This window comes from Meles meles, chromosome 7, assembly GCF_922984935.1.
Source record: "Meles meles chromosome 7, mMelMel3.1 paternal haplotype, whole genome shotgun sequence".
Classification (NCBI taxonomy): domain Eukaryota; kingdom Metazoa; phylum Chordata; class Mammalia; order Carnivora; family Mustelidae; genus Meles; species Meles meles.
This window is the reverse complement of record NC_060072.1, coordinates 91,550,705-91,569,499: the sequence shown is the minus strand read 5'-3', so window position 1 is coordinate 91,569,499 and position 18,795 is coordinate 91,550,705. Positions and strand designations below refer to the sequence as shown.

Here is an 18,795-nt window from a genome sequence, read left to right as displayed (position 1 = left end):
TCATAGGTCCCTTGGCACTAGGATACAGGCCCCAGCAGCACTGCCTGCCTCGGCAGGATGGACACGGGGAAGAAGCTCGGCACCAACTCTGCATAAGCCCTGCAGATAGGCTGGAGCCACTTAGCGGAGAATTCGGAGGTCCCAGAAATCTTTAGCGTGGACTTCCGGTTGGAGCACCGAATTCAGACCGGCATAGCCTGTCCCCGGAGTTAGGAGGAGGGCCTCTGAAACACAAGGGCCAGGGCAGGAGTCCCTCCTGACTATCTCAGTGCGGCACTAACCTGGAGACTCAGACTTTTAGAGTGAAAGAGTGAGTAAGCGTGTTGAAGAGGAAAACAGGGTCATGAGGAAAAGATTTTTTTAAGTTAACTGAGTCAGAGTTCCCAGAACTTTCTGCCAAGTAGCAAAAAGCTCACAGCTTGGGAGGAAAGAGATAGCAGGAGCTGCCTGATTCACGGCCCACCTGGCTCTGTCTTGCAGCTCTTCATTGAAAATTCCTTCCCTCTTCTGAGCCCCCATCTCCCCTCCCCCAGTTCAGTTCTGTGTTATTCAGCACCCTCTCTCCACAGTACTTTTTAAGGACAAGACATGCAGCGGTAGGGAGTGGTCAAGTAAAATCAAACACGAAGTGGACCGGCGGCAGTCACCAATGAGGGACACAGCTGCCCCAGCAGGTCAGACTTGAGAAAAAAAGGCCCAGTCAGCCAGGGGCCAGGAAGGCCCTGTACTGCAGAGGAAATCATCAAAGATTCTACCTTGGGAGTACAGGGCAAGTCTGGAATGTTAACCAGAATGTAAGGCCTAGACCCAGAGAGTCAAGTAGATTTCAGTTCTGAGTTCATGCTTTTGAGTGATGACAATGGCAGAGACCCAGAAACCCTCAAAAAGGGTCCCCCTCTGGCCTTTGCTCTCTCTGTTCCCAGACCAACTTAAACCAGATACATACCAAGCGCATGAGCAGAGAAATGGATTCCCGATTTCGGGTTTTAAGCTTGTCAGTCTCCTGGCCCAGCTGCAAGAGGCTGACAGAGGCCACCTGTAGGGGAAGAATTTGTAAGAAAGCAGATTAGGACAGCCTCAGGCTACAGGAAGTTAAGAAAAGATCAAGGCAGGGAGTTAAGAAGTGCTGGGATGTTCCTGGAGACTCCCAGTGGAAAAGGAGCAAACCCCTCCCCTTGAGAGCCACATATTGCCTGTAAATCAGGCCCGGCAGACAGCAGCAGATTGCCACCGCCACTGGGGGAGAGATTGCAAGGGCTGAGCACAGAACCTAGAGCAAAGGTAGGAGCTTAATCTCTTTTCCTAGGCACCCTTCAGACGCGGTGTCTCCAAGCTGTTTACAGCTGACTCCCCACCAGACTAGAGACAGGGCTGGGCCTCTGATTCAGATGCAGAGCTCTTCAAATTCTCCTCCTGTCAACTCCCAAGTGGCTGTCCATCCCCCCATTCACCTCCACGCCCCCAACAGATCAAAAAGGGAGGAAGAGACATGATTAACTGTATCTCAGGCCCAGGTTACTCTCATTTCGCAAACAAACAGGGCAAATGGGAAAAGGGAGAGGTGGGTCCCTTCTCACCCGATCTTAGAGATCTGCTGTGAATATTCTTCATATCTAAAAGGCTCAGAACCCATTCAGATTGGCTGGCTGGCCCCATTTAAATGGAGACCCTCTAACTCAGCTTCCAGCACAATGGTATGATTCCAGAGAGAATACGATCTAGTGTTTGCTCCTAAAAGGAGACAAAGGAGGCTCTCATTCTTAAGTCAGTCCCATACCTTGCAAAGGAGTAAGCTCCCCATTCTGAGAATGCTCAAGCCGGCAGTGGATAATGGACCATGTATCAAAAGCGTATGGATGGAATTCCTCCATGGAGTACTAGGATGGAAAACTCCAGGGCCTCTTTCAACAATGGAAAGAGATTACTTTTTCTGTGTTTTTCCAGAGGCAAAACTAAGATCAATGGTGATAGCTACAGGGAGTCAAACTTTGGCTAAAAATGTTTTTTAAAACAACTTTTTTCTCGAATAAATTGGATGTGACCTACTGTAGAATCAGCTACCTGGTTAAAAGCTCCTGTCCTAGAAATGGAGACCAGGGGTTCTCAAAGTGAGATCCCAGGATGAAAAGTATCAGCATCCCCTGGGAACTTGGAAATGCAAATCTTCCAGCCCCACCTCAAATCTACTGAATCAGAATTTCAGTAGTGATTCTGATTATGCTCCAATTAGAGAATGTGAAAAAAGTTTGGCTTTTCTGTCAAGATCAGAGTTGGAAAGGGCCTTATAGGCTCTAAAACTCAGCATCTCCAACTTGATTGTGCAGTAGATCTCTGGGAGACTTTATGTAAAACAGAGGCCTGGGGCACCTGGGTGGCTCAGTCGGTTAAGCCACCTTGGCTCTTCATCTCAGCTCGGGTCATGAATTTATTAATAAAAGTAAACAATTATCTATTTTTATTTAAAAACCAATTAATTAATTTTTTTTTTTAAATAGAGGCCTGGACTCCTTACCCTGGGATATTCTAATTCAGTACATCTGGCATAAGGATCAGGAATCTGTATTTCAACAAGCTCCCTGGTATAGTCTAAGGCACCCCAAGGTAATGAATCATAGATTCAGTTTAAACTTCCTGTTTAATAAATGGGCAAAATGAGATCCCAAAAGTTTGGTTCTTCAGAGGTCACACGCATCTTAGCGGCAGATCCAGAACTAAAACTCAGATTCGCTGGCTCAGTCCAATGCCCTTTCCAAGTAGTCCGGCAGAGGCTAAAACACAAGCTCTCAGGGAATTTAGAAGAAACTCCTGCCTTTCACCTAGTGGCCACTCGCTCACTCAATGAATTAGGTGGAAGGTTAGACTCCAAAAGCCTCTCAACAAGGGCTGTCTAGGGACTGAAGTCCCACCAGTTCCCGCTGGACTTTGCAATCTTCTATTTCATCCCCAAAGACTTTAGAACCTCCCATGCCTTATAGCCTAGGGCCACTCACCACCAGAAACTCCTTGAGGTGAGTTTCAATGTTCTTGTTGTAGAGTGTGAAGAGGGCAGCAGACACCTGGATGATGGCTTTGGTCAAGCAGTGAATATTGTTGTTGTAACCTACGTTATGATTGAAAGGAGAGAGAAACAAAAGGGAATACAGTGAGCTGCCCCAGGCTGAGCCTAGCTGGTCATCTCTCTGTTTTCCAGGCTAGGCCACCCCTGTTTGACACCAAAAGCACTAGGAGGAGTGTGGGGAATGATATACCTAAGAAATATGAGGATATGGTTAGGATATTAGGAGAAGGATATTCCTAAAAATTTCCACTGGAATTGAATTTTACAGATAGTTCATTCTCAAGTATGTCTTGAAACAGAACTTTTTATACCCGAGTCAGAAGCCTGGATTCTCCAGGTAAATGTCTCCATTTCATCTCCCTACCCTAGGAGACTGACCTAAATAGCACTCGTCGCTCAAACTACTCAGAGTAGTCCTTACTTACCATCCGTCTCAATACTGTAGAAGGAAGAGGGGTCAGTGGCCAGGAGTGGGAGGGAAACCGCAAGAAAGATCAAGAGCAGGCAGGCCACCTTATATTCTTCCTCAGGGGATGAAGTATCTGGTAAGATGGAAAAAAGAAAAGAGAGAAGGTCAGCAAACAGGAGTTATCTTCTACAGAGACCCTGCTTACAGAACTGTGGGGGTCACATAAGGAAATATCTATGAAACACTTTCAAAAGCACTCCAGGCAAGTCATTATTGCTGAAGGGAACAGGATTAGCCCCCCACTTATCATGAGGGGCCCAATCCTAGAGGCCTCCTCTGGTGACTGGAGCAGAGCTCTTAGCGAAGGGCTCTGCGGACAGTCAGAGTTCACTGTTGGCTGCCGGATGGGGTGGAGGGAAAGGCAGAAAGGAGAGGAAAGAGGCTCACGAAACCAAGAGAGAAGTTTTGAAAGGGCTTAATGCCAGCCCCTTGGTTTCATCCCATTCTGAGTGCGCGTAAGAAATATGAAATGTCAGAGACAATGGGAGACCAGGGGAAGAAGTGAGTAGGGTCAGGGTGATTCTGTGGGAAGGGAGGGTACCAGATCACTCTGGGGAACCTAGACGCATATCACACAGCTCAGCCTGAAATCTTATGTGACTGCGGATGGCTTCCTCATGGTTTCATTTTCATTAACCTGATTTCCCCTACTAGATTATAAGTTCCTCTGAGGCCTTGCCAAGCATCAAAGAGACCCTCATTTAATATTTTTTAGCCGACTGACAGGTCCATTGGTTGGAACCTGGCTAGGGGTCTAAATTGCCTCTCTAAGTATTTTCTGGGGGTTACGGACTACATTTTCAGTCTTTCTTTAGCTCCCAGCTTATGTGCTCAGAATTCACAATCCCAAATAAAGGCTTCTTTGACATTGACATTTGCCCACCTGAAAATACAGCCCAAGCCCTCCCTTGCCCAGTTCCCCCAATCTTACCGGCTTTTAGATTGGCAATGGCAGCCACCAGGGCTGGGTCAATGTCACAGCCCACTCCTGCAGCAGAAGCCAGCTCAAAGACACTCAGGGTCACCTAGTAGAGAAGAAAACAACATTCTGGACAGGATTCCCAGGAGAGAAGTGTTTGACAGAAGCTAGAGGGAGCTGGGGATTCCTAGATCACAGATGCTAGACTTCTGGTGTGCTATCATCTTACCTAGGTATTCCTTTCATGGCTTTCCCTAACCTACAGGGGAAAGGCACAAACGCTTTTGTTCAGCATTGAGATACCCCATAGCACCCATTGACTTGCTCTTTTTCCCTTGGGTGCTTCCTACAGTCCACCTGGCCCGGGTCACCAATGCACCGTCTTCAAACTACACCTCACTTCCTGACTTCCAGACTTTGGTTCATGTGCGTCCCTCTTCCACAGTGTCCCTTCCTGTCCTCTACTTATAGCTAGGTGACACCCGTCCTTTGAGGCTTAACTCAAATCTCATAGGGTCTGTGAAGCCCTCCTCGAACACCTCAGCCCAAACCCATCTCTCCCTCCTTTAGTGGCACCATTGGCTTAGCGTGACTCATACAGTGGCCTGGTGTGAGCAGTTAGTTTTTCAGACAGGAGCAGAGACCTATAGCTCGTCTCACCACCTAGAAAACAATCCTTTAAAACCTCATGGCCGGGGCACCTGGGTGGCTCAGTGGGTTAAAGCCTCTGCCTTCGGCTCAGGTCATGATCCCAGGGTCCTGGGATCGAGCCCCACATTGGGCTTTCTGCTCAGCAAGGAGCCTGCTTCCCTCTCTCTCTCTGCCTGCCTCTCTGTCTCCTTGTGATCTGTATTTGTCAAATAAATAAATACAATCTTTTAAGAAAAAAACAAAAAAAACCTCATGGCCTCTGAGGGGAGAAAAAGGCCTTGGAGTGAGAAGCTCTGGCTTCAAATCCCAGGAAGACCACTTCATAAATGTGTGAGCTTGGCTAAACATTACTTCACCTCTTTGAGCCACAATTTTCTCATCTGTAAAACTGGGATGATAATCCCTCACAGAGTTGTTGTAGAGATTAAACTAGACCACTTGTATAAAACTACACACTCAGAGTCACTAATAGACCAATAAACCTATTCCTTTCCTCCATCTACACATAGAAGGCAAAGCTTTGCCACGTTCCGTACTGCCCTTTATTTTAAATTCCCTTTAGCTAAATGACCGTGCTCATGGTAACCGTGACTGGAGAGATCAGGGATCTGATCCACAACTGTGTAATGTTCTGAGAAAGAAAGGGATGACTGAAGGGGGTATTGTTTTCTTTCCCTAATCTTCACATTCCTCTCAGGCATAACAGAATCTCTGATGGACAGGCCACCATCCCCCCCCTTCTCTTCTCCAACCTGCTTATTTTCACTAGCAGGCAGAGCCTAAAACTCAGTGCTGCCCAGGAGATACGGGTAGACAAGCTCTTGACAGTCTAGATCATTCGTCCCCAGCATCAATAGCCGCCAGAAAGCCAGGTTCACCATGAAAGAACGGTCAGAAGGGGCACCCATCCAAACCTACACGGCTCCCATGACTGCTTCACCCTTAACATAGGGCACAGAGAGGGGGAGATTTCACAGATTTTTTGATCTCAAGGTAAGGAAGTTTTTCCTCAATACCTAATTTTTTTAAAAGATTTTATTTCTTTATTTGACAGAGAGATTGAGAGAGAGCACAAGCAGGCAGAGCAGAAGGCAGAGGGAGAGGGAAAAGCAAGCCCTCCACTAATCAGGGAGCCCAATGTGGGGCTCAATCCCAGGACCCTGGGATCATGACCTGAGCCAAAGGCAGCCACTTAACCGACTGAGCCACCCAGGCACCCCTCTCAATATCTAATTTTATTTTTTTTTATTTTTTTTTTTAAAGATTTTATTTATTTATTTGACAGACGGAGATCACAAGTAGGCAGAGAGGCAGGCAGAGAGAGAGGAAGGGAAGCAGGCTCGCTGCTGAGCAGAGAGCCCGATGCGGGACTCGATCCCAGGACCCTGAGATCATGACCTGAGCCGAAGGCAGTGGCCTAACCCACTGAGCCACCCAGGCGCCCCTCAATATCTAATTTTAATTCTTTCTGCTAACCAGTTTCCTCTTAATCATAGGCCTCTCTCTGTTAAAGCAATCAGTTGTAAGAGAAGTGACCTGTTCTATGCCTTTGAACGCCCTTGTTCCCAGCCTTTGGCTATATATCCTACCTAACAGACTTGTTTGTTTGAGGTGATTCAAAAGACAGAAAGATGCAGCAGACGTGTGGAAGGCGCAGAAAAATAGTTCTCCTGCCTGCAGAAGCCCTTCCTTCTTAAATCTCTGTAGTAAATGAGGGCCTGAGCCAGGTGACCCTGATATAGAGGAACCAAAAGGTTTTAGAGAAAAGAGAAAGGAAGGGCCAGGAAAAAAGGCAACTCTCAGAACAAGCAGGGTGGGTGGGGATGGAAGCAATAAATCTTTTTACAAAGAAGTACCTAAGCTCCTGACTGAAGAGGGGGTCAGTATCTAATTTGCACACTTTAGGGAGAAACCTATAGATATTATCCTAGATCTTGCTTTCTCCAGCAACGTTTCCCCACCTCCCACAAGTCAGCCAGGCTTCCACATCTCATCAACCCCTCATGTGTCCCCAGCTCTGCCCTCTCTCTCCAAGAATATTGTCTGACCAGTGCTCCTCACTCCACAAAATCTCTCCCAGTGCTTTTGTATTCAAATGCTGCCTTGTCTCCCTACAGTATTCCTCAGAGCACCCCCCCCACGCCCTTACAAAAGCCCTGGCTACATCCCTTTCAACAACAAAATCTCCTAAGTAGATCCTACCTACCACTGTCCCATACCTTGATGTCTGTGTCTGGAGTGACAAACTCCTTCAGGCACTCGATGGGACCCATAAGAAATGGGCAGTGTGAGGAGAACACCTGGAAGAGAGAGAAGATAAATGAGTCCCCAGAACAGGGCCCATACCTTCAGAGATAGATGGAAACAAACAAAAAAAGGGCCGAGACTTAGGTAAGGACCCCGCCAGCCTCCCACACTGTCCCTCTCAGTCTGTCCTTAGGTTTCTCCACTCATCTATCCCCAGAGATCTTTTGGGACCTCTACCAAATTAAGTTCCTCCTTTCTCCTCAATGCTCACCATACGTTTCCACGACTTGTCATACCAACCCCTCCCTCAGAGGCGTCTGTGATTCTGGGGCGGCCCCTTCTCCCCAGCTCACCTCCCGAAGTCCCTCTTGGGCCATGGCCCTAAAAGTGAGGATAACTCCAATGATGGTCATGCGCTTCAGAACGTTATCAGCCCCTGAGGAGAATGGAGAGCGTTGGAAACGTAGAACTTAGGAGAACAGTGATAGCTTTGCTTGTGCGGACCCAGCCCAGCCCCCAGATCTCCTCCCCAGACCCCTGTCATCTGCAGTGCCATTCCACAGTTCCATCTCCCATCAGGGAGGTGCTCACCTGTCAGCTGCGGCAGCAGAGAAGCCATCAAATCGGCCTTGCTGAAGTTGGATCTGATCTGAACAAGTACATCCATGTTTTCCACCACCAGCTTCTGCAGCCAGGACAAAGAGACATTAAGCAGGAAAAGATGAAACCTTGGTATCTCTTCCCACCCACCCCCCACCTCCACCTCCTACTCCTATCCCTTGCCCCAGGCCTGGCTTCCACAGTACCTTCAGTTCCACAATCTGAGAGGTCACATGCCACATCAGGTTTTCACTCAGGAACTTCATGCCATAGGGGCCCAGGAGTTCAGCCAAGGCCCGCATCTCTGCAAGAGAGTTACAGAGGTCTGGGAAGAGGGCTTCAGGGGACACTGGGGTGTTGACACCACAAGTAGAGAGTACTCTGAACATTGACAATGACTTTCATCCAGGAAAGGAAGTGGGAAGTTGGGGAGCAAAAGTGGCCTGAAGTCCTGCGAAATTATTCTGGTGACAGGTCTGGTCTGCCTGGGAGACGAATCAGCTTCTCCCCTCTAGTACTCACACAAAGATTTACCACAAGTGATATTTACTTTACATTCTTCCAGGAATCTACACTTTTCCAAGTCCCTTCCTGTGGTACCTGGGTTGCTCTTGCTGGGCTAGCTGTACTAACTTTATGAGTTGTAAGACCTTAAACAAGTCACCGACCCAATCTGAGCCTCAGTTTACTTCTCTGTAAAATGAAGAAGTTAGTATTTGCCCTGAATATTTCACAGAGTTGATATGAGAGTAAATAAGATACCATTATAAAAACCTTAGAAACTTATAGATAGGGTGCCTGGGTGGCTCAGTGGGTTAAGCTGCTGCCGTTGGCTCAGGTCATGATCTCAGGGTCCTAGGATCGAGTCCCACATTGGGCTCTCTGCTCAGCGGGGAGCCTGCTTCCTCCTCTCTCTCTGCCTCTCTGCCTACTTGTGATCTCTCTCTCTGCCAAATAAATAAATAAAAACTTAAAAAAAAAGAAACTTATAGATATTTATGATTAAAGGATTATCATTATGATAATTATGGACAGCCCTCTGAGGTATATGGCACACCATTCTGGTTTAACAGACATGGGAGAGTTAATTGAGTACTTGTCCAAGGTCACTTACCCAGGCTGAGGGCTGGTACCTGAAACCTACCATGACGTCCTACTGTCCCTTACTGTAGATATCACAACTGGTTTCTTATCTAAGGTCTGGGGTCTTCTATGTTCCCCACCTCTGCTTCCCTCACTGTCCAAATTTTCCTCTCCTTGAGCTACCTTTTCTTTTTTGTAATCAACACACATCCCCAGAATCCCAGTTGTTTTTTCCTCTGAATCCCTCCTCCTCTAGTCTGCCCAGATGCGTTATCTGTCCCTACCCACCCGGTCTCTGGCCATTTGTGAATTAAATGAAACCTACCTGGGGAAATCCCGTTAGAAACACTAGAGGGGCGCCTGGGTGGCTCAATGGGTTAAGCCTCTGCCTTTGGCTGAGGTCATGATCTCAGGGTCCTGGGATCGAGCCCTGCATTGGGCTTTCTGCTCAGTAGAGAGCCTGCTTCCCCCTCTCTCTGTCTGCCCCTCTGCCTACTTGTGATCTCTGTCAAATAAATAAATAAAATCTTAAAAAAAAAAAGAAAGAAAGAAAGAAACACTAGAGACAAATCCAAACAGGAAGGAGCTCAGGGATGATCTTTGGCCATGGGCCATCCCAGGAAAGAAAACCATAAGAGACCAGTAGCAGAAAAGTGAGTTTAATATAGTTAATAAGAGGTCAGCGGGGGAAGACATCAAGGCTCACCCTCTAGTCCTTGAAGTCAGGACCAGTTGATCTTGGGCTCTACCAAGGACAGAGGAAGTGGAACTGGTGAGAGCCCTATCTGGACGAAATACTACGCATAGGCCTCTCCTATTTATAGTAGGAAGAACTGAGTTGAGAACTAGAAAAAAGACTTCCCACCTGGTCAACTTGCTAAAGCTAAAATGGCTGACAGAGAGGAAGAGGAGCAGAACTGCCTGCTCGAGAGAGAAGACACACCGATCCCCCAGCTCAGATCCACCAATGTTCCTTACTCTAGTCTTCTTAACTCCAGGCTCGCAACCCTGGGGCATCCTTCTCTTTCCATCTATCTATTTTTATAGTAGCATTGCCCCATCACCATGGTAACTCGGGGAAATTGGGGTGGGGGTGGTAGAAGGGGGAACCAGCCTTACCTCATCAGTTGTCAGCAAGACCTAAAGCTGATTTTAGATGCTGCCTACAGTTTGTGGGTGGAGTTGATGAGAGGGGACATCTGAAACCTCCAACGGGCAAAGAGTAGGGTCTGCTTACTGATGGAGTCCGAATGAGGGTAAGAAGGGGACGGAGCTGGACAACAGAGCTGTGTACTCTTCCATAACACTTCCCCCCAACCAAGGAAGGGAAGAATGGAGAAGGCAGGGTCATGGAAACATCCCCAGACACCATGCAGGATCCATGATTTATATGGAGGTGAGAGGAAGGTGGAAGCAGTACAATAGTTCATCAATCAGTCGGTAAAACAAATCCATTGAAAAGGATCTGTATGGTTGCCAGCCCTCTTTAAAAAAGAGAACTCATTCACTCCACAATCCTTTCCCACTGACCTTGAGACACCAAAGTACTTCTACACATTGGAAGGCAGCACTGCATATAACTAAGCACCCAGGTTCTAGAACTTGACTGCCTTGAGTTGAAATCCCAGTTCTACCATTTATGAATGGGTGACTTTAAGCAAGCTCCTTCAGCTCTCTGGGTCTCCATGTCCTCATCTGTAAAATGATGGTAATGAGAGTAACTATCTCAAAGCCATCGTGAGGATTAAAGGAACTAATACATGGGAACCGTTCAGAACTTAGCCCATAATGAATGTCATCTATTATTTTATCATCATTGTTACACATTAGCAATCCAAGCTCTGGCTAAGTAAGGCCCTAAAATTTTACCCTAAGATAGAAGATGCCATGACATAAGACCTCTATTTAATAATTCCAAATATCAGAATGTCCACCTTATATTCATCCTTTACACCTCATTATATGCCCCACTCTTTATTCTGTGTAGAAATGGAAAATATTCACCACCCTTCTAAAAATAAACCCTTTCAGTGACTTGCGTGCCCTTGTCTAGCTCCTACACCTCCCCTCATTTTCCCTCTCCACCTGCCACCCCCAGGCCACTCCTCAATTCTGGGTCTCACTTAGAATTCCCTTTATTGTCCCTAACATGTAATCTCACAGAGATGCCGAGGAGCATACAGAATGAGCCTCTGGGAAGGTAGGAGAATTTAGATGAGTTCTGTAGGCTGAGGTCCTGTACTGAGGGGAAAGGCTCAGCTCCTTGACAAGGAGACCAGGTCCTGGACTCACCAGAGATGTCAGAGAACTCCTCTGCGCTGAAGTTCTGCTCCCCCTCTCTGGGAAGGCTGATGAAGGCCTGCATGGCTGGGGAGAGGATGATGGTCCCACTACTCGCCTGTCGAAGCAGACTTTCTAGGTACCTACAGGATTGGCCAAGAAAACACACAAGATTAGCATTCAATCCTTTCTCCATCGCTTCCTACCACTGCCACTGGGCTCAGGAAGAGAAACTCTGCCAAAGGCTGGGGTGGGAAGAAGAGACTCAAAGAAGACAGTAAAACACTCTAATTATCACCCTAAGCTATTGGCTCAAAAACAACTGGCAGTAATGTAATTCCGCTTCTCCTCCAATCTACAGGGTATTTCACTGCGCTGTCAAATATAACAGTGGGCACTCCCTTCCTCAGCCCCTGCTCTCTTTCCAACTGTTCTGGCCCCTCACCCTTGGCCTTTCTCTGTCAGGTAAGACAAGCCCAAACTGACAAGAAAAAAATTCCTACTAATTGGGGTCCTTTGAAACATACTTAGTCTCAACCTCCCCAGTGAGAACATTGGACCGAGAACCTAGGATTCTGGAAGCGGATCCTAAGTCAGACAGAAGCCTCATGAACACTGGACATCCAGTCTCCAGTTATTTCTCCCTGACCTCCAGGCAAGCTGGAAAACCCTCCAGGGGCTCGGGGTCATGATCCCAGGGTACTGGGCTTAAAATGGAAAGGCCTCCAGCCACTGTCAGCAAAGGAGGGCATGGCCAACCAGCGCCACTGACCCAACCACTGGCTCTGGGCTCAGGTCCTACAGAAGTCACAAGCTAACCATGGGTGGGCCAAACCCAGCCATCAAAGGTAAGTTTATTTTTTCTTTTAATTTGAATTTGTTGTCAAATTTTTGAAACATGGAGATTTTACATTATAAATAAGGTTTTAGTGGGGCAGTGATCAGGTGGAAGTAGGAGATGGCCACCTGCCAATCTTTCCCCAGCTCAGGGGGTTATTAGCCCCGGGGCTCCTGCTGAGCTGATATTGGAATGAGAGTGCCACCCAGTGGCTTGGGGAGGTAGGACTCCAGCTCCTTTCCATCCTTAAAACCTCAAAGGAAATATTGCTAATTCCTACCTCCTCTCATTTTGGAGAGGAGGCCCCCTTCCTATTAAAAGCAATCTGCTAGGGGCACCTGGGTGGCTCAGTGGGTTAAGCCTCTGCCTTCAGCTCAGGTCATGGTCTCAGGGTTCTGGGATCGAGCCCCATATTGGGCTCTCTGCTCCGCAGGGAGCCTACTTCCTCCTCTCTCTCTCTACCTGCCTCTCTGCCTACTTGTGATCTCTCTCTGTCAAATAAATAAATAAATTCTTTTAAAAAAATAAATAAATAAATAAAAAATAAAAGCAATCTGCTAGACTTGACATGGTCATGTCAGAGGTGAGGCAATAGTATTCTGGAGATACGGTGTTAGATAGTCTTCAGGGAGAGAAGCTGAACAAAAAGAGAAATAAAAGAACTTCAGAAAGAGGAAGAGAGCATTTGAAATTAAAACAGTGAGAATCCAGAAAAGGAAGATTAGGAACTGGAGCTTAAGAGGAAAAAGGTCAAAGGTGCCTGGGTGGCTCCATCAGTTAAGCGTCCAGCTGTTGATTTCAGCTCAGGTCTTGATCTCAGGGTCATGATCTCAGGTCATGGGATCCAACACTGGATTGGGCCACATGTTCAGTGGGGAGGCTGCTTGGGACTCTCCCCCTCTCCCTCTGCCCTTACCCCACTTGCACCAAAGTGTTAGTGCCCATGCTCTCTCACTCTCTCTCTCTGTCTGTCTGAAATAAATAAATAAATCTTAAAAAAAGAGTGGGGGAGGAAAAAGTTCAAATTTCTGCAGAATAGATGAACGGATGTTACACGGAAGGTCCCCTGTGGACAGAAGGGGATCTGGGTTTGCCCTCCTGCTTATTGTTCTAGTCCTCAAGCAGAAAGAAGCCTATGTCTGGGGGTCTGTGACCCTGGGAGCTAAAATGCCTGGGCTGAGTTCTGACCACGTAATGAAAAAAGTGCTAACAAAGAGGTAAGGAGGTGGAAGAGGATAAGCAACACTCACCAATTCGTGTAGAGAGTGGTGATCGTCTGTTCCCCACACGAATCCAGTGGCTGTGTCTGCTGGAGGAGGGCATTGCGGATGACTCTGGAAACATCAACACCCACAAACTGGGCCAGTGACTGTATGAAACTGATATATGCTTTGACTCCTGCCAGCAGCTCAGAAGGCCTTGCGATCTCCTGGGTCGTGGCGTTGTAGCCCGCCAGCCACACGATGGCTCTGGGTGACAAAAATCATAATCACAGTCACAATATCAAACACGGTAACAGCACATTTCTACTGCTTCCAGGCACGGTGCTGTGATTTAACTACAAACAGGATCTCCTTTAAATCGCATAGCAACCCAATAAGATAGGCACTTTTATCATTCCTGCTCTGCTCAAACCCTGCCCAGATCTCCCATCTCACTCAGAATAAAAGTCAAAGTGCTTCCGATGACACAGAAACACCCACACAGTGTGCCACTCTCCCAACCTCTTTAACCTCACACACGACCCATCTGCCCCTAGCTGCTTCTGCTCCAGGCCTACTGGCCTTCCCTGTGTCCCTGGAACATTCCAGACAGGCTCCCACCTCAGAGCCTTTGCACTGGCTAGTTCCTCTATCTATCTATGCTCTTTTCCCAGACAGTCACACACTTGGCTTCCTCAGTTCCTTCAGGAGTTTACTCAAATATCACTTTCTCAAGCAGGCCTTCCCTAGCAACTTGAGGGAATATACTACATATTTCAAAACAAAACATAGACGACTAGGGGATTATTCAAAATAGTTCTTCCCCTCATTTCCCTAATTGCTAACTGTAGTGCTCAATTCCAGTATCAGAAATGTTCCTCCTACCTCAGGGGACAGTGAAAAGGGAGGCACAGTGGAAGGAAGGGAATCTATTTTATCAAAATCTATATATGTCAGGAAATTTATACTCATTATGTATTACCTTTAATTCTATACCAATGCTCAATTACAAGGTAATTCTCATTATAAGATAAATATCATTATCCTTATTTACAAGGTTGGAAACTAAGGCTCAAACAAGTCAGAATCCTTGCTCCAGTGTCTTACCCGAGGGCCAGGATGTCAACACAGGTCTGCTGACTGCAAAACCCCCACTCACTCTACTAAGTCAGTGGTGACCAGTTCTGGTTGTCCCCCAAAACCGCCTGTAGAAAGTCTCAGACGCTTTTTGTTAGTTGGATTTTAATAAAGATACTTGAGGCCTATGCCAGATCAGCCACGTAAGAATGACCACTGAGATGAATGGAACAGAATCCAGCTTTCAGAATGATCTTACTAGGCCAGTGTAGAAAACAAGGAAAGAGTGGTACCTGTTGAGTCTGGCCTCCAGATGGCTGCTGAGATACTCAGAAGGGAAGATGGTATGTTCAAACACAGAGAAGCTGTGTACATGATTCATTGTCAGTGCCAATTCTGTCAAGTTTAAGTGTAGCTTGTCCATGCTGGGAAATTGAGAAAGTAAAATGAGCCTTGATTACCAATCAAAGGCCCGTCAAAACAGTCCTGATGAGTGCCAGGGTCTGGCACTACCTGCTCATATCTGGGAAGGATCTGTGACCCTCAGACCCTTCCATCTTCTAGGACTTCTAGACCAGTACACACCGATGCTGCCCTCAAAGGCAAAGGAGAAAATTCACATGTAAGTGCTTTCCCCTCTCTCTGTTGTTCCTCACCACCACCTCCACGTTCTCTTGCTGTACCACCTTCCCTCTTCCTTGTTCTCCCTTCTTTGAGGAGCACCACCTTGGCCCTCAAGGGCCCAGGTCCTCACTTGGTGACAATGCAGCGATTCTTCCGGTGACTCTCAGCTCCTGGCTTGTCCCTCTCAGACTCTCCTTTCCTGGGGGTCTGCTTCTGCTTCAGTGTTTTCTTATTCTTGGCCTTGCTGATGGTAGTAGCACAGTGCTTAGGTAGAAGCTGTAGGAACAGGCACAAGTGAGTAGAGAAATGAGATTCCTTCCTAGAACTGTCAAGAAGCCCATCTAACAGGCCCTCCACTGATCTCTCTTTTTTCATTTTTCTGCCTTTCTCTTTCTTTGCTTCCAGCATCTCTTCCTCCAAGGGGGGCCCATTTGAACCGCACACACTTCACTTCTTTCAGTTTTTCCTAAATATCCCTCATGGTTGGGCTCAAAGGCTCAAAATGGCAGTGTCTTTTATGGATCAGATCATCAAGTCCCCACCCACATCCTGAGAGAGAGTCCTTCCTTATGGAAAAATTCAAGTAAAAGGGTAGGATCTAAGAGCTCCATTCAACTGCACTTTCTCGGATCTTCCAACCTGAGGAGAGAGTTGTTTTTTGCTTGTATGGAATGACCATCTACATTTCCATATATTCTGTCCCATGGAGTCAGCTACCCATTCTACCACAGTTCTCTAGAGACCCAGAGCTCACAACATGACCAGAACTCTTTTTCCTTGTTTTTTTTGTTTTTTTTTTTTTAAACAAGATAGCATATTTCTTGCTAGGTAGTTTTTGGTTTTTTTTTTTTTAAGATTTTATTTATTTATTTGACAGAGAGAGAGACCACAGGTAGGCAGAGAGGCAGGCAGAGAGAGAGAGGGAAACAGGCTCCCTGCTGAGCAGAGAGCCCAATGCAGGGCTCGATCCCAGGACCCTGAGATCATGACCTGAGCCAAAGGCAGAGGCTTAACCTACTGAACCACCCAGGCACCCCTCTTGCTAGGTAGTTTAAACAACAATTCTGTATCGCTTCTCTTAACCAAGATACCCAGTCAGCTGCACAGAAAACGTAAGATAGAATTATATATTCCAGTATCCTCTTCAAGGTAATCATCTTAGAACTCTCTCCATTTAACCCAATGCTGCTGAACATGTACAGAACATGTCTGGAAACTCCCCACTCAGAATTACTCTCAGAACAGCATAAGAGCCATGAGAAAACTGGTTTTGTTACTTCACAGTCACACTAAAAGATGTGACACTAAAGATATGTCAACCCTGAAATGGTGCCAAAATATCTGTGGTCATTTCTGAACGTAGTAAAAGACATAACCCCATTAGTAATGGCAACATCACCAATTACTTATTCGAAATGATAGTTATGGAGGGAGCAACATTCACTTGGTTGCAAAAGTTCTGGTGTGTGAGGAAACAATTATTCATATCATGTTTTCGTCATCCTTGATGGAGCACTGAGCAAATCTCTTTAAGTGTGTCCCTTGCATGTAGTAGGTATTCAAATTGAGTGATGAATATACTCATAATCGTACTTATTTGCCTATCTTCTTTGCATTCCTTATTTAAATTTCTTTCTAATATGTATTTGTATTCCTTTTTCCCTTAAATCAGGCCATTCCCCTTCAAGGGCAGGAATTGTGTCACTCCCTTCTGGGCCCATCCTAAAACCCAGCACAGAGCTTAGAGCCCAGTAAGTACCACATAATAGAAGCTAACATCTACTGAGAGCTGTGTACTAAATACTTAACATGCTCGACTTCATTTCATCTCTAGGATATCTCTATGAAGGAACTATTTTTATGCACATTTTACATATGAGAAGATGGAAAGGTTATGTAAGTAATAATATTAACTGCCCATATGTATACACAACACGCATGCATGTGCGTGCACACACACATACATTAACTGCCCATATGTATATACACACACACACACACACACACACATATCCTGGCTCATCCTTCTCCAAAAGTTGCTACAAAGCCTGACTCAAACCCAGGAAGGGTGGGTAGTCTAGGAAACCTAGAAGACTCCTGGGCAATAGCAGAAGAAGCTCCTCGTTTTCAAATTTTCTGAGATTTAGATTGAGTTCATCATGACCAGGTGCTATGAGTCAGTCAAGGGAAGGGAGAGAGGGGAAAACAAGCAGATAAGGACCAGAAAGTAGTCCTGAGGATAAACACAGAGGAGGGGTCTGGAAATGTTCACAGGGCCCCAGATTAGGGTACAGATGGACAGAAAGGGGAGACAAGATGTGATGTCAGGGGCCACTGTCCTAACTATGTGTACACAGGCAGAGAGAGGAGGGGAATGAAGTCAGAACGTTAACTCATGTCCCAGAAGTCTTCAAATGAGAGCACAGATTTTGCTGGTGTGCAGCTGTTCAAATAAGAGTATTTTTAGACACCTCTATCTAGTCCTGAGGGAGTAAAGGAGTAAAGACTGAAGGGTTATACCAAGAAAAGAAACCTGCCATAAACTCAAGTACACAAAAGCCCTAGCCCTACTTGGGAGACAGGGCTAGAGAACTTGGTGTTTGAGAGGAAGACAAGGGAAACAGAGGGAAACTGAAATAGAGACAGAACTCTGAGGCTACCTGCTCGCTCAGGTTTCGTTGTTCAGCACAGATCTCCAGGACACAGTTGCTGGTCTGCTTGGCCAGCTCTTCCAGGAAGGAGTTGCAGTGATGAAGGCCATGGTTCTTCAGGTGGGGGTACTTTGGGAAAAGGGAAGCAAGGAAGAAATTGTCATCACCAAAACAGCCACTTCTTCCTCATAATCTGCTCTGATCCCCTGGCCTGAGCCACCACTCCTTCTACAGAAGAAGAAACTCAGACCCAGAGATAGGACACATTCTACATCAAGCTGAGATATTTGCAGACACATGTCACATACCTATGTACCCTTCTTATGACCAAAACCAGCGTTTGGAATTATGTTTTGGGGAATAAGGATGAGATGTGATTAGAGGGATGGTAGAGCTTGGAGTCCAGGGAACCCACCTCCTCTGGGCACATCTCATGAGTGCAGTGGACAAAATGAGCACAAATCAGGGGGAAAGCAATGGCATAACGCAACATGGTAGGCTCCTCCAGGGTCATGGCAAACATCTTCTCAAAGGTGCGGAGATGGAAGCTGCAGAGAAAGGGGAAGGAGACTTAGAACCAGGGTTTAGGTGCTGATCCTTTCCAGGTGGAAAGAATATTCATTCTTTCAGCAAATATTTACTGATCTTTACCCCTCCCTCCTTCATTTCCATACTCTTTTTTGTTTTTTCTAAGTAAGGTCTATGCCCAACATAGGACTTGAACTCATGAACCGGAGAACAAGGGTCATATGCTCTACCGACTGAGCCAGCCAGGTGCCCTACATTTCCCTACTCTTAACATAGACAGGAAACCAAGAAACCTAACAGGTTTAGACCTTTATTCTGGACCCCGTGGCAGTTTAGAGTGAATCTTCGCTCCCCTATACAAAAATTTGCTATTCTTCCCTCAGAACCTCTATACAATTTGGGCCATTCTTCCTAATTTAGAAATCCCTCAGTAATATTAATCCACATCCCTCCCAAAAATTGCCCACTCAGGCTTCAGAAAACTTTCTCAGGTTAATTCCGTGATACTAATCTTTCCTCAATCCTATATCCTCTCAACATCATGCATTCATATATACTTTCTTATGTT

The 18,795-nt window shown here is 46.4% G+C and overlaps 1 protein-coding gene across 2 annotated transcripts in view; it reads right to left on the bottom strand.

Annotated features, from left to right (window-relative positions):
• NCKAP1L (NCK associated protein 1 like) overlaps nt 1-18,795 on the bottom strand; it is a 40,764-nt gene that overhangs the window by 3,825 nt on the left and 18,144 nt on the right. For both annotated transcript variants that reach the window (XM_046012966.1, XM_046012967.1), the window contains 14 exons: nt 18,115-18,247; nt 17,709-17,828; nt 15,179-15,324; nt 14,718-14,849; nt 13,396-13,614; nt 11,320-11,450; nt 8,151-8,248; nt 7,936-8,029; nt 7,698-7,780; nt 7,317-7,397; nt 4,459-4,552; nt 3,484-3,600; nt 2,991-3,100; nt 947-1,036 (listed from right to left, as the gene is read on the bottom strand). In XM_046012966.1, coding sequence (XP_045868922.1) covers nt 947-1,036; nt 2,991-3,100; nt 3,484-3,600; nt 4,459-4,552; nt 7,317-7,397; nt 7,698-7,780; nt 7,936-8,029; nt 8,151-8,248; nt 11,320-11,450; nt 13,396-13,614; nt 14,718-14,849; nt 15,179-15,324; nt 17,709-17,828; nt 18,115-18,247 — 1,648 coding nt within the window. The remainder of the gene's footprint in view (nt 1-946; nt 1,037-2,990; nt 3,101-3,483; nt 3,601-4,458; nt 4,553-7,316; nt 7,398-7,697; nt 7,781-7,935; nt 8,030-8,150; nt 8,249-11,319; nt 11,451-13,395; nt 13,615-14,717; nt 14,850-15,178; nt 15,325-17,708; nt 17,829-18,114; nt 18,248-18,795) is intronic.